General features: G+C 41.7%; 1 protein-coding gene across 2 annotated transcripts; it reads left to right on the top strand.

Moving 5' to 3' along the window:
* Positions 1–1,282: 1,282 nt before the first annotated feature.
* On the top strand, positions 1,283–20,421 carry LOC311084327 (uncharacterized protein). 2 transcript variants are annotated; one of them, XM_084116282.1, is made up of 5 exons: positions 1,283–1,498; positions 4,000–4,335; positions 4,764–5,102; positions 5,483–5,604; positions 20,068–20,421. In XM_084116282.1, exons 1-5 carry the CDS (start codon positions 1,327–1,329, stop codon positions 20,194–20,196), a joined length of 1,098 nt encoding a protein of 365 aa, XP_083972408.1. In that variant the 5' UTR covers positions 1,283–1,326; the 3' UTR covers positions 20,197–20,421. The 2 variants fall into 2 exon arrangements, with proteins under 2 accessions (XP_083972408.1, XP_083972409.1); XM_084116283.1 differs by lacking the exon at positions 20,068–20,421 and adding an exon at positions 9,379–10,742.
* Positions 20,422–24,113: the final 3,692 nt, after the last annotated feature.

A 24,113-nucleotide genomic window follows, 5' to 3' on the forward strand; every position in this document is an offset into this window, starting at 1 on the left:
TTCTCTGATCTACATATGTGCATTTTAAGATGTTTTGAAGGCCAAAAAAATTTAATAACAACAGCTTTAAAACCATGTGCGGGCAGCTGTTTATTTTTCACACCTCATCAGCATCACACTCTTTTTCTCTTTGTTTTTCTCTTGCTCTGTCTTTTCCCCTCCTAAAGCTGAGCTTTGACTGATATAGGCTTTTCATTTTTGTCTGTCAGTGAAGAAAGTAAACATAGGGTCAACTGATAGGTTGATTCATGAATCATTTTCTCAGACAAAGCTACCAGGAAAGCTAGGTTTATTAAATTCATTCACAATATGTACACATTCATTATTGATCTAGGCCTAATACATGGCCGTAGACAGGGCTTTATAATCAAAGAGGTCATAAATTTGAGGTTGTTATGGGGTTAAACATTTTTATTTCTCTGATATGTGCATTTCAAGACGTTTGAGGCCAAAAAAGGATAAGAAATAGATTTAAAACCTGCTCTCTCCTCGTCTTTTTCTCTCAGTCTCCTGATCTTGCCCTGTCTCTTCCCCTCTAAAGCTGAACTTTTTTAATTTACTGAAGGCTACAAATTGTATTATATTAATTCTCAACATGTACACATGCATTATTAATCTTGTGCCTATGAAAACGGCTTTGTTAATGTTTCTTGTCCCCTCACAATGACATAATTACACGTTATAGGCCTATTTTCAGCTCAAAATGGCGAAATTAGACAAAGGTTTATTAGTTTTCTAATTATTTTTGTCATTCGTTTAACATTTATGACCTAAAAAACTGTCAAATATAAAATGTTTAGTTTAGCTACTTACATCTTCTTAACTCGCACTTGACCGTAAACTGAAGCGTCAGTCGTGCTGCTAAAATTCGCGCTCAGCAGCTTCTGTGAACATAAAGCCCGCCTACTTTGATTTGATTGGTCATCTCAAATATTCTGACATTGACGAGAAGTGAAAGACCAATGAGGCTCAGATGAACAAACACACACACACACACACGCGCGCCTCTGTTTCTGACCTGCGCTCTGCTTGGCGCTGCTGCGGATTGAAGATGAAGAACATTATTTAACCTTGTCAAAGACAAAAAAAATATATATATATTTTTTTAGAATAACAACATTTCTTACTCCAAGTTTTAGGGGTGCTGAGCTCCTTTTTAGGGGTGCTGAAGCACCCCTAAAAAGGGGCTAGCCTCGCCCATGCCTGGGGGTAGGCTATAGGTCAGAGCAGCTGCTCCTCTCTCTCATACGCCTACGCATGCACCCACTGTCACCTGCTCAAATAAAACACTGCACTTTGATTTCACAACACACTCTACCTTCCATTATGGAGGCTCCCATATTAATTTCACTTGAATTAGCTAAAGAACTAGCGTCGCCTTTATTGCAGAAGAACAGAACGCTTATCAGATTCATTAAGGAAAACCATGGGGGAAACGTGCTGCAAATGAAGCTTTTCTTTCATTCGTTTTCGGTGATCTTGATTTTACTCGACAAAGGTATAGAACTTTATTTGTTACAATCTCTCTTCTGGTGTTTTCTGTAGTAGCCTATAGTGCATGTTTCACACATACTCCGTTTGCGGTGCGTGTTGTAGTGCGTATGGAACAGCATGTGCCTTTGTGCTTTCTCATATGCTTGCAGTGTGCAACTGATCCGCGGCTGTACCACAAACACAGCATTTATTCACAGTTTTTTTATTTCAAATCACTATTTTTATTATCAGCATCTTTTATATAAAAAATAAATAAATAAAAAGTTGCCAGCATTGCGATTCTATTTTTAGAATCTATAGTCTAATCTAATGAAATCTAATGTTTGAAATAAAATTTGAATTGGAAAAATGTTTGAAAAAAGATTTTGGGGAAAAAAACTGTTATAATTGTGTAGCATAGGTTCCTACTTTCTCTTGCTCAGCAGATCATAAGCATTACGCAACTGCTGAAACACGTACCAGTCAATGACAGAAAAACCTTGGGATCAATCGAGTTAGTCAATTATTTATTCGGGATGGTTACTTCTACTAATACTATCAAGAATTTCTCTCACTATACTATTCTTGTTACTCCTAAACAGTTTGCCACTGTATTTGGTGCTAACCCTAGTTAAAAAAAAATAATAGAGATTTGTTTTCTTTTTCTTAATGATTGTGTTTCCACTCCTTACGTCATTTCAAAATGGATCAACTTAGTGGGAAATATTTTGTGGAATAAGGTTTGGACTATTCCTAACAAGTATATATTGGTAAATACGGTCAAAGAGATTTCTTTTAAGCTTATTCATTAGTATTGTCCTGTTAAAACTTTTATTGTGTCATTGTGTGTTTAAATTAAGGATATGTGAATTGTACTTTCTGTGATTCACAACCAGAGACTCTTTTGCATCTTTTCTGCAATTTTGTGATCATACAATAAAACTTTGGCAAGATATTTGCTAGTTCATCGTAAAAGACTTTGAGCTTTATTTCAAGGATGTTGTGTTTGTTTTTCATTTTTGAGAAGCAATATGAAAATGTCTATAGAGATAAATAAGCTGTTCAAAAAAAAATAAGCTGTTGAATGAACTTAATTAAATTAAGGAAAACTTGAAATTGAATAAAAAAAATTAAAATAAATAATTGTTTTAAATGATTTGTTTTAATCTTGTTGTATGAACTTACAATCATTTAGTCAAGACTACAAAAAAAATTGTCATTCCTACTAAAGTTTTGCCATGTCTAATAGAGACAATTTGTCAGGTTAACTACATTTATCTTTTGTCCTGCCTTTATAAAATTGCCAACATTATAATTTTAGCTAACTTGACTCTACTTCCAATGAAAGTGAAATACTTATGTTCAATTAAATTAAAAGCACTTTTTATATAGTAATAATACATTTTACTTATGCATATAGTGTTTATTGATGCCCATAACCTAACAGTCATCACCACTCTTCTGCATAATGTAACCACAAAATTCAAAAACATTACAGAAAGTACTCTGTTTCTAACATAACTGAACATTAAACACTAACATTAATAACAACATATTTCCATTTACTGAAAAACATATAAAGTAACACTTTAATCCCGAAATTTACCCTCCTAATGCAGTCCCTTGCAAAGCATGGGAACTACAGATCCACTGCCCAGTTAGTTGTCAACAAAAAATATTCATGTAGTTATCACACAAATAAATTAAGTAAACTTCGGTTTTAAATATATTAGGTTGATTTAACAAAATGTTAAAAATCGTGTTACTTAGATTATTTTGATTAATTACATTGAACAAGAGGCAAAAATTCAAAAACATTTTGAGTGTATTTTCTTTCCAACATAACTATTTTACTTGCAAAATACTTGATCCACTAATGTAAAACAATGAAAGTGACCCCCATTTTTTCACACTTTCAAGAAGATGTTAAGGTCTATATTAAATCCTTGTCTACCTCCTGTAGCAAAAAGGCTAAAACATTGAATGTAACAGATCTCAGATCCTACCCTGACCTAAAAAGCCTCAGTATCCATCTAAAAAGTTCTACGACCAGAGGCATGTTAAAATGTAGATATACAGTATTAGCTGTTCAACTTAGTGTAAAGCTTGTCTCCTTCAATTGTCAACTGCACTCGTTCCTGTTGCGTGTCCTTTTTAAATCATAACTTAGCGTCTAGATATTTGTCTTAGCGTGCTTGAATGTTTTAATAGCACTTGATCATCATATAATGTAATGCTAGCCAAAGGATGGCAGGAAAATAAACAGATGCTGTGTTAACTGTGTTAAATATTTTTAACGACTTAAACTGGACAAATAAATTGCATGCTTTAAAATGTTGATTTTGAGAGCCCTAGTTGATGTATTTTACATCAGCTGATCAAATGTAGCTTGAATGTAATGTGAGTCGCTTTAGATAAAAACTTCTGCCAAATTAATAAAGTGTAATGTAAATACTATTTATGTGGGAGATTCAAACACCAGATTTAAAATATATATTGTAGAAAAACTGTTCATTTCTTCTTTAGGTGTTTTCGGTGTTGGATCAGATAAAGTGTCAGTGTTTGTGATGGAGGGAGACTCAGTCACTCTATACACTGGTGTTAAAACAAACCAACAAGATGATATTAAATGGTATTTTAATGACACTCGCATCGCTCAAATCAGTGGAGATCTCAACCAGACCTGTACAGATGTTCAGTGTAATAAAGGCACTGAGAGATTCAGAGACAGACTGAAGCTGGATCATCAGACTGGATCTCTGACCATCAGAAATATCAACACAACACACTCTGGAGTTTATGAGTTAAAGATCATCAGCAGCAGCAGCATTAGTGGAAAGATCTTCAATGTTTCTGTTCATGGTGAGTTGGTGAATGTTTCATGTTTAAATGCAGTTTATATATGTTTAAAAATTTGCCAGATTTTTTCCCCAATGATATTCGGTTCTTTCTTATCTTTTTTTTTTCTGAGTTATTATTCTTACAGTATTCAGATCTCGTACAGTTTTTCCATTGACAAGTTATTAGTTTAACAGTTTTTTTCATAGGAAGCTGCAGTTGAGCTCAGAGGGAGTCGACAGTGTTTAATCACACCATCTCTGATCCGCTTCTGTTATTATCTGTTTAAATGAGGATTTCATGTAATACATGTAAAATGGGTTTGAGTACAAAACTAATTGTTTCTTTTCAGATCGAAAGTTAAAGGGTTTATGCAATTTCATGTGTTCTCTCATGTTGTGGTGTTTGTTGTTTTCTTCTAGAATTGAATCATCTGTTGGTTTGTGTTTCAGGTGTTTCTGCTGCTGAACGAGATGAAGTGAAGAGAAAGACAGTGAAGGAGGGAGAATCTGTTACTTTAGATTACTTTAGAATAAAACACCCAAATGATATGATGACGTGGTATTTTAATGACACTCTCATCGCTGAAATCACTGGAGATCAGAGTAAGATCTGTACAGATGTTCAGTGTAAAGAGAGATTCAGAGACAGACTGAAGCTGGATCATCAGACTGGATCTCTGACCATCACAAACACCAGAAACACAGACTCTGGAGAATATAAACTACAGATCATCATCAACAACAGCTTTGGTATCATTAGAGTGAAGAGATTCAGTGTTTCTGTCATTGGTGAGTGTATAATTCAGCCATTAAATGCAATTTCTTTTTGAGAAAAAAAGCAGTTCTATATTTTTAAATCAACCCAATAACTGTTGGGTTGTGGACAGTTTAAATAAGAGAACTTTGACTCAATGACACTTTGACTAATGTTATTGACTTGAGAAATGCAAATTTCCTGTGAATATTGTTTTCTGTTGAGTGTCTTATTGATTTTAACTGCCAGTGTTAAAAACAACAGAAGTTGCCATTTATAAGTTAAATCAATATCATACAACTGATGACCAGAAATATGTATGCATAAGGTAGAAAGGTGTAAATATGAGTCAAAGATACTGGGTGTATTATCAGTCGAGCTGTTAACATTGACTGTCTGTCTTTATCTGTTCCAGGTTCAGGTCTGTCTTCAGGAGCTGTAGCAGGAATAGTTGTTGGTGTTCTGCTGGTTTCTGCAGTTGTAACTGCTGGTGTGATTTTCTATCGCCACAAGATCTATACACTAGTACAACAGCATGTAAGTATTACAAATAGCTGATTGAACAAGAAATAGGGATTTAATTCTGTATACAAACTAGGGGTGGAGCCGAACCCGAATACGGTATTCGGAAAGGCACAAATAATGTGTTTTTTTACGAATACTTATTTCAACAAATACTTTAAAAATATTTGTATTCGGGAACAAGAAAAACTTTATATCAAAAAGCTGCGTTTCCTCATGAGACATGGCGACCGGCGGCGCTGCTGATGTGGTGGTGGTAAATCCATAGACAGGGTAAATCCACTTGTTGATAAGAAAGGAGGAAAGAACCAAAGATATCATATAAAGGCTAGATGTCTTAAGGCGGAGTCACTTCCGGCATCACCGGCGGCCATCTTACCACAGGGCTCTGTGAATTAAGGTGAGTGATCAGCATGCACACAAATCCTCTTATCTCGGTGAAATCTTGACGGATTTACAAACGGTTTGGTTTCTTACAAACGTCATTACCATAATTCTTTCATATGGAAGTCCATTTGTATAATTTTTCATATGTATGCAGTTTCATAGCTACATCTCTGACGTTTATAACAAACCAAACCGTTTGAAAATCGGTAGAAAATTGAGCAAGTTATGTTTATTTAAAAGTACATGCACCATGTTACGAGTGAGCGAGCACCCTGTCGTAAGATGGCCGCCGTGTGCGGACGTCGACCTCCATTGGCCAAGCAGCGCGGACGAGACATCTAGCCTTTATATGATATCTATGGAAAGAACCACATATGGAAATATTTTGGATTAGGCTAATATCACGTTGTCATAAGGGGCCGTTCACATAGCGCGTTTTTTGCGCGTGCAGATTTCAAATGTAGGCGCGCGGCAAGCGCGCTATATAATAGAAGCCAGCGCCGCGCTCGTTTTTCCAGGCGCGCCTATGGCAACGACAGACGCCGCGAGAGAACAACACTTGTGGAAAGGAGAAAGCTGTGCGAATAAATGCGCTCTTCGTGATGACGAGGAAGTATCAGCAAATAATTAATTGGTTTATAGCCCTTGCATTAGCTTTAGATATATTTATGGAGATGAGAAATTAAATAAAAAGCCGTCATTATGTCATTAATATCAGTCCGTCAGAAAAGCAGTTCTAGGCGTATTCTTGGCTGGATAACTCTTAGCAGGTTTAAAAAGCCCTTTTAAAATTAAATATGAATGCAGTTTTGAAAAAAAATATTTTACATATTGAATATCCATAATTATTTTAATGGATATAATTAAAGAATACTTACACTATAACGTAAATTAGAAGTGTAACGCAAAAAAAAACTGGATTTTTTACACCTATTTTGAATTTTACTCGAATACAAATACAAATACTTTTCCCCCCTCAACAAATACAAATACAAATACAGATACAAATACCAGCTGCTTTGCACACCCCTAATACAAACATAAATGTAAACTGTGAATGAATAGTATTTTTTTGTCCTTTAATTTGAACAGTTCACCAGTGAGGCAGTCAAACCCTACGGTGGCCGAGAGAGCTCAACGCGCTGCAAATGAAGAAAACACATGCAAACAGAAAAAAACGCATGCAAACAGAAAAAAACACATGCAAATAGAAAAAAACACATGCAAATAGAAAAAAACACCAGCGAATAAGAAAACATCTTCATCAGTTTTACAACTCACGTGCGTCCCAATACTCACAACACAACCAAATACGGAAACGCGCTGCAATTACAGAAACGCGCTGCAAAAGTTCACAACACAACCAAACAGAAACGCGCTGCAAATAGAACAGAACACAACGGAAATGTTTCCGGGGAACCCAATAAGTGACGGACGGACGGCTCGCGAGCTTTACCCAAGCGGGAAGGAAGTCGACCGGAAGTTGAAGTCGGCCGGGTGCCGCCATCTTGAGCGGAACTTCACTTGCGTTAGCAATCCCATTGACTTCCATTCATTTTGGCGTCACTTTGACAGCGAATAACTTTACATCTGAGGCGTTTGAAGACTCCATTTGTCCATTTTTTATTTCTAAAGAAACACGACAATGTATAAAATGCTCCATTACCTTGTAGCTTATGTAATGGCCCCGTAGAAGCAGTTTTTGTAAAAGTATGCTAACGATTGCGTCATAATCACGCGACTCTCTGTCGCACACTAGAGAGATTACCGTATGGACGGGAGGAGAAGCTCGCGGGCAATCGGGGAGACGTGGAGGCAAAATGACAATATAATTAATCAGAATACCTGGCAAAAGTTGCTCCTGCTCCACGCTCATGGACAACTCCTAATCACACTCTCCGTCTCTGCAAGATTCGGAAGGGAATGATTCAGATTTCTCTTAGCACAGCTACTAGAAGACAGACGGGTTGCTCACGTGGTCCGTGTAACGCTTTGCTCGGTTTGAGTCTGCGCGTCAGGAAAGGAAGTGCTAAAAAATCGCTGAAAACGGGCTTCACTTGTCTCAACTGAGTTCCAATGGGGTCGCTATGGCTTTACCAGAGAGACGCGGGCTCTGGCTTTACCTATGCCCTACTCTCTTAAAAGGGCAGACGGCAGAGCCCTTGAATTGGGCACTTTGGAGGGAGCGGGGCACTTGTGTGCCATTATGTTGATGAAGGGAGCAACGAAAGACAACGTAATTTCCTCATTATTTTCACCTGGGATGTTCCCATGACAACGCAGCGCGTGTCCATCAGCTGAATAGCTGTTCTTACCAGAAATATAGTATTAATGCTGTTAACATAACTGTTGCAAATAAATATACATTTTATACAACAAAGTTTTTAAAATATGTGTTATATCTTTGTGTGAGTGTCTCAACTTTAAAACTTGCCGTCTCATATTTGGACCTATAGCTACATTCTAACATTTCTTACGAAACTTATTTTAACATAACATGACAAAATGTGTTCAATGTAACTGATGTATAGATTAATGTCTTTTCCTCGTTCTTTTTCTCTATCTTTTTTATTTATTTATTTATTTTAGTCTTCAGCTCATTGTTCTTTTTAGTATTCTTATGACATTGAACATATCGCAAATACATTTTGTATATTGTATACAAAGTTGTATGTCATAAACGTGTCATCTTTGTATGTTTTGCAAAAAAATATAAAATAAATAATAATAATAAAAGTAGACAGCTGTAAGCACGTCCTAGCCGTCCGTCCGTCACTTATTGGGTTCCCCGGAAACATTTCCGTTGTGTTCTGTTCTATTTGCAGCGCGTTTCTGTTTGGTTGTGTTGTGAACTTTTGCAGCGCGTTTCCGTATTTGGTTGTGTTGTGAGTATTGGGACGCACGTGAGTTGTAAAACTGATGAAGATGTTTTCTTATTCGCTGGTGTTTTTTTCTATTTGCATGTGTTTTTTTCTATTTGCATGTGTTTTTTTCTGTTTGCATGCGTTTTTTTCTGTTTGCATGTGTTTTCTTCATTTGCAGCGCGTTGAGCTCTCTCGGCCACCGTACTAACCTATCAAAAACACAAATAATGCCAAAATTAACCAAATAAAAAAATCATTTAAAAACATAAAGTGCGACTTTTGTCAGCAAGTCTTGTAAAAATGCCAATTCAACAGTTTTAGCATTTTAGATGTGATATTGAAATCATAATACGTAATTTTGTAACACTGGAGTACAGGAGATGACAGTTTGATGCAGTTTATAGACAGTGTTTAATATTAAGGAACTGAAATCCTCTGAACATAAAACACAAATCTGGAGTAGTATTTGTGTTTGTGTATCTGAAACATCAATCCTCCTCATGACTTTAAGCTTCTGTGAATCTGTGTCTTCTTACAGGAGGGTGATGCTGATAACCCACCACATGATCCCAGTGACATTCCTTTGGAGGACATGTAAAATCCTTAAATCAGACTCAGGCCGAGGCTCCCAATAAAACAATGTAACATAAATAACTGATTGAGGACTGATGGGACACTCCAGGCACAGGATGGTTCTGTCGGGAGAGACAGTTTGCACCTCAATATCTGGACCATTTCTGTACCAGGTGCTTCACAGGACATACAGTACTGTATATGCTTTCAACTACATAGCCTACTGTTTATCTACATGTGTTCTAATATGTAACTATGCCATGTTTAGTCTAATCTGACAGCTTATAAACTGAACTGAATGGTGGTGAATAGGGCTGCACAATAGGCTACCTGAAACCCTAAACCCCGTGGTTTACACTGATGTTAAAATAACACTTATTATGCTATAGTAAAGCACTGATGACACTTTCAGAAGTTGTAGGCATGTTTTCTTGTCACAAAAAGAATGTGAAACACGTATGTTGGTTATCTAATTTTAAATATATTTTTTAAGATAATTTAAGTTTATTTTACACATTTTAAACATTATCATATCACATATCGCATTATTAATGAGATATCGCATTTTCTTTAACATCGTGCAGCCCTTAGTAGTGAATTTAATAGAAATATTAAAGTATCCTAAGGTAAAATCTAGGTAACATTGTTTAAACATGCATTTAGGAGAATATGTTAATGTTCTTCTCCCCCTCTTGATCACCACACATTTGCCATACCTAGACAGCAACATGGTGTCGTCCCAGATCCATTGCTGTCTGGGTATCTTTTGGTTTCCTGTCGGTCGGTTTCGGTGTGGTTATTTCACTCATATTTAACAATGCTTTACTCAGGGTATATGAAGGAAATATAACTGTTGATCTGGGAGAAAGGCTTTAACCTAGTCTCTCCCACACACGTAAACTCACACTATGAGAAAGGCTTTTAAGGCCTCTTCTGCAAAACAGTGCATCATTTTTTTCAGCTAACTCTTTATATACAGTAAGTTGTTTCATTCTTCTGTCTGTATTTAAACATGTAACTTAATAAACAACTTTGCCTGCTTTAAAGGCTTTGAGAATCTTTTCTTTTACACTGATAATGTTGAAAGCTAAAGTGATTGTAACTTTCATTATCTAGTGTTCAAGATAAATCATGTTTTCCTATTAGAAAGACTTTTACCTTTAAAGAATAAAGGTAATTTATTCTCATTCTTCATTCAGGGGTAAAAGGAAGTTCAGAATACGTGAGTGATATACTGTAATTGAGCATCTGACGCCGCTCACACTGCTGAGAGCAAGGGTTAGATGAATATGTAAATATGTGCTGTGAGCTTTCCTCTCAATAACAAAATAAACACAACAAAATTGAGAAAACAGATAGCATTTTAATAAAGCATAAGAAAAACATCTAATCATAGAAACATGGATATGTTACAAGCTCTGCAATTCTACACTCCACTAAAGTCTCGTCACATTTATTTATATATCACTGTATACAATAGACTGCTTAAAATCAAGCAGCTTTACTGTATTAACATGAAAAACAGTGGCAGTGTCTTTCATCGGAAATACAACTTAATTTTCTATGGCAGCGTTCCAGTGCGCTGATGTTTTCACTCGCAGACGTCTGACCTAGACAGACTGAACAGGAGATATGTAAATTTTTTATGTAAAAGGCGGAGCTTCAGCGCACACCAATTACATAACCGCCATGGACCAATGGCGACTGGTCATTTGGCAAGCTGTTTTGAACTCCCAAAACGAAATTTGTTTTTAAGCCTGATTTTGTTCAAATTGACCAACACAATATCATAAATCACAATAACAACTAACAAAAAATAAAATGTGATCAAACAATATCATAGAAAGATCAAAAGCAAAAAAGATTCTGTGAGAAACCAAAGGTTGTGATTCAGGGCCCGTATGAGCTCTAACATCAGATCCAGTAGATCCAGTTTTTGATCATCAATTTTTAGGGACATTTTCGTACATGACCTCTTTCTTTGATTTCTGCAAGCAAACAAAAACACAATCAGGAACTGCTGATGCAAAGTGAACATTAATTGCAGACCAACCTTTAAAACAAGACCTTATTAAAGTGTCTGTAAAATAAGTGATTTGTTAAAAATAGCAAGGATAAAGAGCAGGAGTGCAAAACCCAATTCCTAGTGGGTCACAGCCTTGCAGAGCTTAGTTCCAGCCCTGCTCCAACACACAGATAGGCTGTGTCTCAATCAGGCCCGGCTCCACAGGGCAAGAGTTGGCATGGCCCACCCAATCAGCAGTTCGGCCCACCCTGGCCCCACGCCGAACAAGGACTGATTGTAAAATTGGTGTCATGTTCAATTCAGCTCCAGATTTTGAGTGAGATTGGGTTTTCGCTGCTTGATATCAAAATTCCACTTGTTATTTAGAAAGCAGTATTAGAACGTGACCACGGTCTTCATAAACATTCAAATGACTTTAAACAATTCACGTGCAAGAAGACTCGAAAGAAACTTGGTAACCGCGCTTTGTTTTCACTGCACATACTCACAAGTCAGCGCTACTGAACTGAGATCTTTGTGTCTTATCGCGCTTAAACGAATGATAACGTCAAAATGCCCATTTTGGCTTGTATCCAAGTAAACAATCTTAACTGATGTAAAATAAAAAGTCTTAATGAATGTAAACAGTTGGGAGAATATCTGAAATGTGTCAAAACAGTGCATTTGATATTAAAGTGACAGTAGCTTAATACACCTGCTGCTGACCTTGACTGAATAACTTCTTTAGCTTCAATAACGATTATTTTTAATGCATATAGTATTTTGTACCTGAATACTGTTAGACATACCTGATCTGACCTTATTTGTTCTGTTGTATTTATGTGTGCTATTTTGTTTATTTATTAACTTATTTAGTGGGGCTAGTGAAAATTCTGGAAGGGCAAGTAGGCCTCACCATAAATTCCTTAGCGTTGAGCTCTGTGTTTATATAGAGTCCCTTAAGACCTGCTACTTTTGTGATAAAATAAAGTTACAACATTTGTTACAGTGAAAACTCAGTCTACAGTCTAGACTACAGTCACTTGGCCCACCTTACATCTGAAAGCTGGAGCCAAGCTTGGTCCCAATTCAGACGCTGCATCCCTCGAAGGACGCGAAGGTCAGACTGAGTGTTTTTAAAATGGGGCGATCTAGCCTACGGAGGATTGTTTTTGTTGTTGCCTAGCAACTGTAACATCTTCTGTTGATGAGTGGCAGTAACATTTGTAGAGTTTTTTACATTAAACTGTCTGAAAACAAAACAGGTTTCACAAACTGTCTAAATATGTCCACCATAATAAAGAGTATAACTATATATATTATGTAAGAGTATATAACTATAATTAGCTGGATCAGGTGCGTTTAATTACACTGTGGCCTTACAGAAACTGAGTTCCCTTTCGAAAGGGAACTCTACACTACGTCAGAATGACGCTATGGGGAACGCCTCAGGCGTGACAGGTGTCTGAAATCAAATATCATCTCACAGCAATCATGCTGACCGGCGACAGCCCGTGAATCATTAGCGTGAATGATTAACGTGAAACCTGCAAGTATAAAAAAGGGGTGCTTTGCAACATGACAACATCCTTTTCGTCTTCAGGGACTGTTTTTGTCTGTAATTAAAAACGTCTACTCCAGCAAGGAAATGAAACGCACGTCCAAGGCAAGTCCTAAGAAATTTGTCAAATGTGTTGACCCGTGCCCAAGATATTTGTCGCCGGGTGACACTCACGAGATGTGCGTGTACTGTCTGGGTGAAGAGCACGCACGGGATGCTCTCGAGGGAGCATCCTGTGCAAACTGTGAGTGTTTTCCTATGAGAACGCTCCGCTCTCGTCTGGCTCTCTTCTCGAGGGGAAGAGAGTTCAGCATCTGGTCCTCGCGGATCGGGTCCCGCTCGTGCCGAGGCAGAGCGGCGACGCGCTTCATGGGGCTCCCAGATGGAGCTCGCTGACAGTCTCGAGAGGGTTGTTCACCTCTCGGACCAGTCATCGGCTGACGAGAGTGAGCTGCAGGTGGATGACGGAGAAGATTCTCCTACTGGTACTGCAGCGAGTGCTCTTCAGGCTGGGCAAGAGATGGCTGAGGAGGATGAATCAGATCCTCAACCTCGTCAGCCATCCTGCCCCATGTACGCTGAGTTGGTGGAAGTTATGGAGCGCGCCACTGACAAGCTTCAGTTGCCATGGCGGCGCGCTCAGGGAGAGATTGCTCGCGGCCGGTTAGACGATCGATTTCTCCCTGAACATAGACCACCAGCTCAACGGAGCCTCCCATTCCTTCCGGATCTTCATTCTGAGATCGAGAGGGCATGGGAGAAACCATACTCGGCCCGTATTCATCGACATCAGCGGGGTAATTTCGCTGATGTTGAGGGGATCGGGGAGTATGGTTATGTGTCGATGCCACCCATTGACGAGATGTTTGCGAACTATCTCGTATCTGGGCGGGCGTCGACACTAAAAGCTCCGACTCTGCCATCCAAGCCTCTTAAAGTCACGGCTCGCTTGAATGGCAGAGCGTACATGGCAGCAGGTCAGGCTGGTGCTGCCCTTCACACCATGGCAGTGCTCCAAGCCTACCAAGCTGATCTGCTGCGGGATCTCGACCAGGGGACGCTGTCCTCTGAGGCGGTCGCTGAGTTGCGCCGGACCACAGATTTGTCTCTCCGGGCCACTAAACAGACTGCTGCCGCGATCGGCCGGCCGGCCGCGACCACGGAGAGGCATCTGTGGCTCAACTTGGCTGATATCGGGGAGAAGGAAAAGGCCCTTCTCCTTGATTCACCAGTTTCGCCCACTAAACTTTTCGGCACCTCCGTTGAGGCGGTGGTTGGAAAGTTTAGGGAGGCGAAGGCGCGCTCAGCCGCATTTAAAACTTGTATACCGCTGAGATCCGGGCCCCGGCCCAGGCAGGCGGGAGGACCTGGTCCGTCTTGGTCCGAGGACCATAGACAGGGCCAGAGGTCTAGTGTTGCCTCTCGTGCGCCCCCTCCAGGGAGGAGTAGGACGCAGAGAAGGCGAGCCTCCCGCAAGAAGAGGGACTTAAGGGAGGTCATTCAGCGCAAGCGGAGCAGCGCTCAGCGGAAGTAAGGGTATGACCTCCCTGGAGGGCTTTTTCTACCGGCCCTCTCCCTCTTCTTTACTCCCCAGGCGTTTGCGTTACACCAGTCCTGGGGTTGGGCCTATGATGAGAACTATGTTCTGATGGCCCGCCGTAGCAACTGTTTGATGCGAGTGCCTCTTTTAGGCATGTAAAAGTGGTGGACCCCAGGTTCGTTGAGACCTTTCTGGTGAAGTCTTCACTCCGCACGCCGCAGGTGAACTTTTTTGGTTTTTGGAGAATTTGTGTGTATAACTAACACTTATTTGTATCTCTCTACAGAAGCCTTGTTCCCTGTATAGACCTAGGGGTCATTCTTAGAATAAAAAGGTAAAGTATGGAGACTTCAGGGCCCTGAAGCCTCCCCAGTCGGTGGCTGGAACTATCTAACGAGAAGCTCAAGGAAAATTGGCTTCCATTTTGAGAATGTGATGGCCTTCCTGTCATAACATTTTTTATGCGTGGTGGGCCACCGCTCATTTCTTTTTAGCCGCAGGGCTGTTAGCCACCCTGGGGTAGAGTAGTTGGTCTTCCTAAAAAAAAAAAAAAAAAGAACTTTTTTGCTTTAGGTTTAGACTGACGCTGGCGCTTCAGATAGATCTTATGTCTTACCTATTGGTTTGTGACATTGGTATCCTGAGTACTTCGCTCCCCTGAGCTCTGTAAGGTGTCAGTAGGTGAGTATTTTACAGCCTCTCAATCAAGTAGGCTGTGGCTCCTCCGAGCTCTCAGGTAGATCTATGCTTGTAGGTCGGCCCTAACCCGGGCCGCCTCTGTAGCTGGCCTAGGCTAGGTTTGGGATGTTGGAGGCGTTCTGCTAAGTATAGCTGCCACATTCATTATGTGTTAGGCTTCCTCCCCTAGATTTCAGCCTCCTCCCTTAAATGGGAGTTGTTGGCCAAGGCCCGCCCCTTTCACTGCATTCAGGGGTGGTAGAGTAATGCAGGGTGGTAGTTGAGGTATGATCCTTCAGGCAGGGTTAGGCTGTCTTTCGCTCTGCGATGTGATAGTTTGCCAGACCCTGCCGAACAGAGCTACTTGGATTAGGCCTCTAGAGCTGGCTCCACTCAGCCCGTTGAGCTGAACCACTCGAACGAGGGGTGAAGGTTGGTTGGCTTGCAAGCAAGCCCCGCTTCCCCAGGCTGGGCACAGGACAAATCCCTGTTACCCTTTGGAGTCACTTGCAGGCCCGCTCCCTGTCTAACATTTCAGGGGCATATGGTGTTACTCCCCCACTAAACGCGGGGTAGTTTTGAGTAATCCATTCTCAGCTCTGTATTATCTACCTCACACACGATGGCTCCGGTTGAGCAGGGAGTTCTAACTACATTTCATTCCGGTATTTGAACTCCGCTCCCTTGAAGCCAGGGCATTGCCATGAGCTGACGCCCATGCATTTAGTAGGTAGGCCCTTGAAATGGGGCCTCCACTAGGCAGAGTGGCGTATGTTGTACTCCCCTGCTATGAGGGTTTTGCTGAGTACACTGCCTTTGGCGATGTGGTTAGGTACCAGGATGCTGTAAGCGCTGTAGTAACAGTTTTTCTGCCTTGAAGGCTGCACAGTTAGGTAGTAAGCCCCAGCAGGCCTCCTTGACCGGGTAGCCCCTAAGATAGGGCTCCTAGGCCAGCTCACCTTCGTTGGTTGGCCCTGGTAGTTCGGGCAGAAGACTCACTACCGAGTAGTAGGTCTTAACAGGCCTCCTCGGAGGTGGGTCACAACATTGTGGAGTATACACTAGGTCAAAACTTTAGGAAAGTTTTTTATTAGTATGGTTCCAGCAGTGTTCATTAAAGTAGCAGAAAGACTCGCTATCAGCTAGTAGGCTCGACCGGGCCTCCCTGTTAGGTGAGTCCCCAGCAGCAGTACACATCCAGCTGATTAGACCGTTTCAGGAAGTAGGCCTCTTCAGGCCTCCCTGGAGATGGGCTCCCACATTTTTTTGTGGGGATCAGGTAGTAGGCTTTACTAGGCCTCCCTGAGGGCGGAATCCCTCATACTGTGGTACTAAGTGGCCCTGAGGTTGAACTATCAGGTAGAAGGCCTCATAAGGCCTCCCTGAAGGCAAAGCCCCATAGACAGTCAAATGGACTGCCAGTCTGGCCCACTGTCAGCTGTGGTTTTTCAGGTAGTAGGCCTCTCCAGGCCTCCCTGAAAATAAGCTCCTTCATGTCATGGTTCTCTGGTAGTAGGCCTCACCAGGCTTCCCTGGAGTTGAGTTCCATCATACTTTGAGTTTCCACTTAATGTGTTTTTTAAGCTTGAGCTCCCACGTTCTGTGGTTATCAGATAGTAGGCTTCACCAGGCCTCTCTGAAGGAGAGCTCCCACATACTGTGGTTGTCAGGTAGTAGGCCTCTCCAGGCCTCTCTGAAAGTGAGCTTCCACGTTCTGTGGTTATCAGATAGTAGGCTCCATCAGGCCTCTCTGAAGGTGAGCTCCCACATACTGTGGTTGTCAGGTAGTAGGCCTCTCCAGGCCTCTCTGAAAGTGAGCTTCCACGTTCTGTGGTTATCAGATAGTAGGCTCCATCAGGCCTCTCTGAAGGTGAGCTCCCACATACTGTGGTTGTCAGGTAGTAGGCCTCTCCAGGCCTCTCTGAAAGTGAGCTTCCACGTTCTGTGGTTATCAGATAGTAGGCTTCACCAGGCCTCTCTGAAGGAGAGCTCCCACATACCGTGGTTGTCAGGTAGTAGGCCTCTCCAGGCCTCTCTGTAAGTGAACTCCCATGCACTGTGGTTATCAGGTAGTAGGTCTCACTAGGCCTCCCTTAAATTGAGCTCCCACGTTTTGTGGTTGTCATGTAGCAGGCCTCTCTAGGCCTCTTTGTAAGTGAACTCCCATGCACTGTGGTTATCAGGTAGTAGGCCTCACTAGGCCTCCCTGAAGTCGAGCTCCCACATACTGTGGTTGTCATGTAGTAGGCCTTACCAGGCCTCCCTGGAGGGTTAGCTCCCACTTACTGTGCGTTTCCACTTAGCATGGTCTTTAAGGTAGTAGGCCTCTTCAGGCCTCCCTGAAAGTGAGCTCTCACGTTTTGTGGTTATCAGATAGTAGGCTTCACCAGGCCTCTCTGAAAGTGAGCTCCCACGTACTGTGGTTGTCAGGTAGTAGGCCTCCCCAGGCCTCTCTGAAAGTGAGCTCCCACGTTCTGTGGCTATCAGATAGTAGGCTTCACCAGGCCTCTCTGAAAGTGAGCTCCCACATACTGTGGTTGTCAGGTAGTAAGGCCTCTCGAGGTCTCCCTGAGAGTAGTTTCACAGTGGTGCTGGGTTTTTGTAAGCTAGTGGCCGCTTACTTTCAGTTTAGCAGACCTTATCAGGCAGCTAGCGAAGGTGAGCTTGCGCCCTGGCTCGACTCAAGTTTTTATTCTCTGCTACGGGTTCCCTCCTGGAACCTCTTTTTCCTGCTACAGCCTGGTTGCCTACCAGGTAGATCTAATGCTCCTCCCCTCACTGAGGGTCAGTATGAGTATGTGGTCTCCTGAGTCTGGTCAGTCGGTCGTAGGCCTCTCTTGAGGCCTCCCAGTTAGATCAGCCCTTAGGCCCTCACAGGCCTCCTCAGTGTTTTGAAACACAAACACTGAGTTGATCTGTGGATTGAGTAGAGAAACTCCCCTCGCTGGCAAGGGTTGTAAAGCACTATGCTGAGTCATACTCTCCAGGATATCCCGTCTCTGAGATCCGGTCCGAGTGGTTCACTGCCTGCTTCGCAGTCCCTCGGGTTGGATGCCTTCCTAAAGGCAAGTGTCCAGAGGCTCTGTCTTCAGATAGACAGGAAGTGGCCAGACTGTTGTGTCTTATATAGTGACACCAGGTCAGGCCTGCCTGGTGGCGTTTCAGGCGGCACGTTCCCCTGAATAGTGACTGGCTGGGGTTCCTCGGTTCCCTAGCCACATTCCCTAGAAGGGACCCCTTCTAAGAAGTTGAAGTTGTGGTCCTTGGCCCTTGAGCAGGCCCAGGTAGACCTTTCACTAAACTATGTTTATGGAGGTTTTCTGTGGTGTCATTTAGCTTGGGCTATGACCGTAGGGAGTGCTGTCACTGACAGCTCAGTGTGACCTGGGGGTGAGTGGTACTAGCGCTCATTTGAATTGCCGGTTCTGACAGTTGTCACTGCCTTTTGGCATGCACTCCCCTTAGCATGGTGGCGTTGGTATATCGTTCCCCATAGCGTCATTCTGACGTAGTGTAGAGTTCCCTTTCGAAAGGGAACGTCTCAGGTTACGACTGTAACCTATGTTCCCTGAGAACAGGGAACGAGACACTACGTCTTCCTGCCATGCCTCGGGGCCTGCCTGCAACAGTCCCTTCAGACGATAGGATGTTGTCATGTTGCAAAGCACCCCTTTTTTATACTTGCAGGTTTCACGTTAATCATTCACGCTAATGATTCACGGGCTGTCGCCGGTCAGCATGATTGCTGTGAGATGATATTTGATTTCAGACACCTGTCACGCCTGAGGCGTTCCCCATAGCGTCATTCTGACGTAGTGTAGAGTTCCCTGTTCTCAGGGAACATAGGTTACAGTCGTAACCTGAGACGTTTTGCACCCGTTATAGAGTCTGTATTTTCTAGCAGATGTCTTAAACCTGACGCTGTAACTGCATCAGGCGGATAAATGTTTGCAGCCCAATACATTGTGGGTTTGATATTGTACCAACCTAATAAATAAAATGCTGAATTTTTTTTTTAAATGTGCATCTCATATGTTGAAATTTTTAATTCGATTTTTAAAATGTACGCTACCGCTTGTGAAAATCTTTTTTTTATTCAAACACTGAGTGCTTTAGCGTTTTGATGAGAAATATCACTGAAGTGTCAGAGTATACTCTTAGATAACAAATAATGTAGATAACAAATCTCACACGATCTCATACGATTCGAATATAACCAACATAGTCACGTTCACACGCTGATCTAATCTGATTATAATCAGAGTGAGAACGTGAGGCACAACATGGCACATGAAATAAGACATAGTATAGTAGGTCTATTTAAATAACACAATCCTTTTGATATTTGATTCTTGTTGTGAAATATAGCTCAACACTTCGATTTTATTCTAATAGTAGGAATTTGAAACTTTATAAGCCGAATTTAAGCGTGCTTTCAGATGATGAAATCAATGACACCAACATCAAGTAGTCAGAAAGTTTAATTGTAATGGACATTGTGTTTTCGGACTGCTTATACATTTTTATTTGTGTAAAGGAATGTATAGGTCTGTAAAACGGAAATATTGTATGTTGGTGTTTACCTTGAGTTGCAAACAATACATAGGCTACACATGAGCCTCCCTTTCTGAAGGTAATGACCAAGACGACACACAAATGTTCACTGACTGTCTGATGCATACTAAACTTCAATCAGCAAGTTTCAATCAGACTGACTGCAACAGTAATAAATGATCTTACCGTTTTTGGTGTTGTTGGATCACACACTGCTGAATCGGTTCTGTCTTCCTCCTGGGTCTGGACTGTATAAATAACATTGACATGCATTAATTTATTGCCCTCCTGACCTGTTTTTCTACCTTTCTTATAGATAAAGCAGATCCCGATTATAGCAACAATCATCAGAGATCCAGCAGCAGCAGAGACCAACACTATCAGAGACACTGAGACTGGAGGAACTGAAGGAGAGGAAAAGAGAGACAGTCATTATTGTGAGTGAATGTGTCAGTACAACAGAAGACAGAGCTGAGCTTTGCAAATAACATCACCACAAAAGTAGGCCTACCTGCACATGTGTGACAGAGTGTGATGATGTCCAGATGTGTGGTCTGGTTGCTGATGGGATTGTTCAGCACACAGCTGTAGGTGTTTTTATCCTGATATTCCACCTCCAGAGGTAGAGAGAGACTGATGCTGAGATCACACACACTGATGCTGGACAATACACTGATTCCTGCGTACCAGGAGAGTGTCGCATCACACACATTCAACACTGATGAACACACCAATGAACAATTTGATGATGATGATGAATAGTCTCTACTGATGACTGGAACAGGCAGATGAGCTGGAAAATATAAGAAAATATAGAGAAATATGGATAATTCTAAACAACCATCTTGTTTTAGTGTAGCGTGTCAGTGTTTCTGTCATCTCAAACTATAGTTAAAGGAACGATCTGAAGCTCAAACGGCAGTATTTGTGGCATAATGTTAATTAAAACAAATAATTTCTATCCGTCCCTAAAAAAAAAAAAAGAAGAAGCAGAGTTTGGACCAACTGCGGAGGGAGGGGACTCAGGAGGAGGACGAAGAGCAGGTGAAGAGCAGACAGAAGGCAGGAGGGTGAGCAGGTTATGTAGATTCTGGTGCCGGCATCTCGGGAGACTGCGGCTGCGGAGGCGGAGCAGGTGGAAGAGGACACCCGGATGAAGCCAGAGAGCAGACGAGCCAAGGCAATGGTGAGGATTCCGAGGGACATGGCGATGCCGACGGCTCTGGCAACCGAGACGCAGGCTGGGATCCAGAAGGCCGCGGTGGAGCCGGAGCGACAGAGGACCAAGGTGGAGCTGGAGGGAGTGAGGAGCCCAATGGAGCCAGAGGAACGAAGGGATGAGTCGAAGCCAGAGGAGTGTAGTCCCCGAGGCAAGGGCAGGCCGACGAACGACCAAGGCGAAGCCGGGGGACGAGGAAGCCTGACGGAGCTGGTGGACTGTTGGGCTACGGTGGAAATGAGGGAGGTAGGAGCCAAGGTGGAGCTAATGGACCGACAGGCCGAAGTGGAGTCCTGGTTGCGGAGGTTGGAGGCGGAGACCGGGGATTCACCGACCCTGATGGAGTTGGCGACTGGCAGACCTGCGGCAAACATACGTCACCGAAGATGGACTGAGGGTGAGCTGAGGGGCTGACAGGAAGCAGTGGAGGCAGGGATGAGTGATGGATGATTGGAGGAGGCGGGAGAGGGAGGCTGGATGGGAGTTCAGAAACAGATACAGGCTCAGGAACAGATACAGGCTCAGACATGGTGGCGGCGTGGCGTTAGCGGCCATCGTGGCTTAGGACTTTGGTGGTGAGGCAGCAGCCATCTTTGCCAAGGGCTCAGGCGGTGAGGCGGCGGCCATCTTTGCCAAGGGCTCAGGCGGTGAGGCGGCGGCCATCTTAGCCAAGGGCTCAGGCGGTGAGGCAGTTGCCATCTTAGCCGAGGGTTCAGGCAGTGAGGCAGCGGCCATCTTTGCCGAGGGCTCAGGCGGTGAGGCAGCGGGTATGACTTGAAGACATTCAGGCTGTGTGGCAAGGAAGATGGCTGGTGATGGTGGTTGAGTGACTAATTATCAGCCTCACCCACGGTGAAGGCTGAACCGTTCAACAACAGCACATGATCCAGGTATTGTATGAATGAACATGGTTTAGTGGCTGAAACTGGCTGGTACAGAGGAACATCCAGTCCAAGTCCAAACACGTTCTTTAAGACGTCATCTGTCCAGGAGAGCTGGTGTGCAATATCTAGAAACTCCTTCACATATTCTTCAATCGAGCAGCCATTCTGAAAACAGGTTAGTAGACGGTTGGGTTTTGATGGGTGCGGGAAATGCCCATATCTTGTGTTTAAAGTCCGGTATTCTGTAACGCTAAAATTCACAGAAGACGAAGACGATTCCAAGATTTATTAAACAAGTACTAACAAAAAAAAAGCCAACAACACACAACAGTGTGGTATATGCACAATACCGGATGCTGAACTACTTCTTCTTCTTTTCCTTTTATTGGCAATCGCACTTAACAGTGCATTACTGCCATCATCAGGTAGCTTGGATCAGAAACATTTCCTATATCTCTCAACATTTCTACCCGTAGTGCCGTTGAAGTGTGTGACAGGCCAGGATGAGTAATTAATGACAGAATTTTCATTTTTGATGTATAATAAAACTAATATGTGGACAGGACAAATGAACTTTTTACTCACCATAGACAGAAACACTGAATGTTTTTGTTGTCAGTATATTTCCACTTATCTTTACTTCATAAACTCCAGCATGTTCAGTTCTGGTGTTTGTGATGATCAGAGATCCAGTTTGATCGTCCAGCTTCAGTCTGTCTCTGAATCTCCCATCAGGAACATCATCACATGTGGAAAAGATTTGCTTCTTCTTTTTCATTTTAGCTATGAGACAGTTGTTAGCTCTAAATTTCCACAGTATATCATCATCTTCATGTATTTCAGTAACATCAGTGTTTAGAGTGACAGAATCTCCCTCCATCACTGACACTGACTTCACTTCATCAGCACCAAACACACCTGATGGACAAACAGATTTTACACAGATTACGGCCTCTGATGGTTTACAAAGCCTGAAATCAGATGAAGTTTTTAAATGTGAATTTAAAAAAAACTCACAACAGCAGCAAACAGACAAAAGAAAATGAAAGGTGAGATACATGAACAGACAGATGTGTGTGAAGTAATAAAATTATTTTTACGGTGTTTTTAAAAGTCATCTGGCATAGAGCAAAATGAATGACACTACAAAGTCAGTTACAACATATTGATATTTTTAACACCTTGTGGATATGTGAACATACTGTATATATCAGTGCATAAAACATGTTTCTTGCACATTTTGATTAATGAATTTTATATTACTTTTGTTGTTTGTCATGGTTATCATTTTTAGAGATGGCTGGGGATATTTTAAAACACAAATTAATTTAAATACTGAAGATTTGAAAGTAGCTCAATGGAGGATTCTCTTTCTGAGCTTCCACTGGTTGAAATTACTATGGTAATGTCCATTATTTTCAATGATTTAACATCTGTGAAGAATGCTACTGTTATTAAGTCAAAATATATATTTAAAACTTACCAATCAGATGGTAAGTTTAGAATAAACTTGTGCTTCTACATAAACTGTTTGTGCTTCTACATAAACTGTAGAAGCACAAACAGAACAAAACAAACACGTGAAACATTTTCTTCAGCTGCTCAGTGAACAGTCAGATCTAGTTACACAATCCGCTGATAACCATCAATTTATTAATCTTGCATGCATATGAATCCTCCCACGACAGCGCTTGACCCTTCTAGTTCACACACATTACATGCACTCACCGAAAGTGTGTTATGATTTTATATATAACATATACATGTTCTTCTGTCTCTTAAGATGTAAACTATACCTAATAGTGGAAAACAGTCTTCATTTGATCATTTAACACTGATAATTATGATAATTATTCAAACGTAGTTTCCTTACTATGATAAATATGTAAAATTAGAATGGATTATTAAATGAATCTTCCTAAGTTTCATGTTTAGAGAGCCTATTATAAAGTTGATTTTAAAATATATTTTTTAATTCACTTCAAAATGGGGGGTGGGGGGACAAAACAATCTGCCATTTCACATTGCCGGTCTTATCAGTTTGAGACACTAGCAGCTCAACTGAGTCAAACTGAAACCTGCTGCAATCTGATTTCTATAGAAACATGCTTTTATCTTTTGAGTGGACAACAATCTTGGCTATTCAGTGCATGTGCGTATAGTGTGTAAGCAAAGAGTTTCTTCCTGTCCTGCTGTTTATGAAACTTACAGTTGATAAGAACAGCTTTACAGCCTAATAATGTTTCAAAAACAGTCAAA

This window comes from Abramis brama (assembly GCF_963993115.1).
Source record: "Abramis brama genome assembly, chromosome: 6".
Classification (NCBI taxonomy): Eukaryota; Metazoa; Chordata; class Actinopteri; order Cypriniformes; family Leuciscidae; genus Abramis; species Abramis brama.

What these genes read in the sequence shown, in the direction of transcription:
- LOC311084327 (XM_084116282.1), top strand. Translation starts at nt 1,327, where the DNA reads ATGGAGGCTCCCATATTAATTTCACTTGAATTAGCTAAAGAACTAGCG. An exon ending in CTTGATTTTACTCGACAAAG is followed by an intron (nt 1,499 to 3,999) that starts GTATAGAACTTT and finishes TTTCTTCTTTAG; the next exon opens with GTGTTTTCGGTGTTGGATCA. An exon ending in ATACACTAGTACAACAGCAT is followed by an intron (nt 5,605 to 20,067) that starts GTAAGTATTACA and finishes CCTTTCTTATAG; the next exon opens with ATAAAGCAGATCCCGATTAT.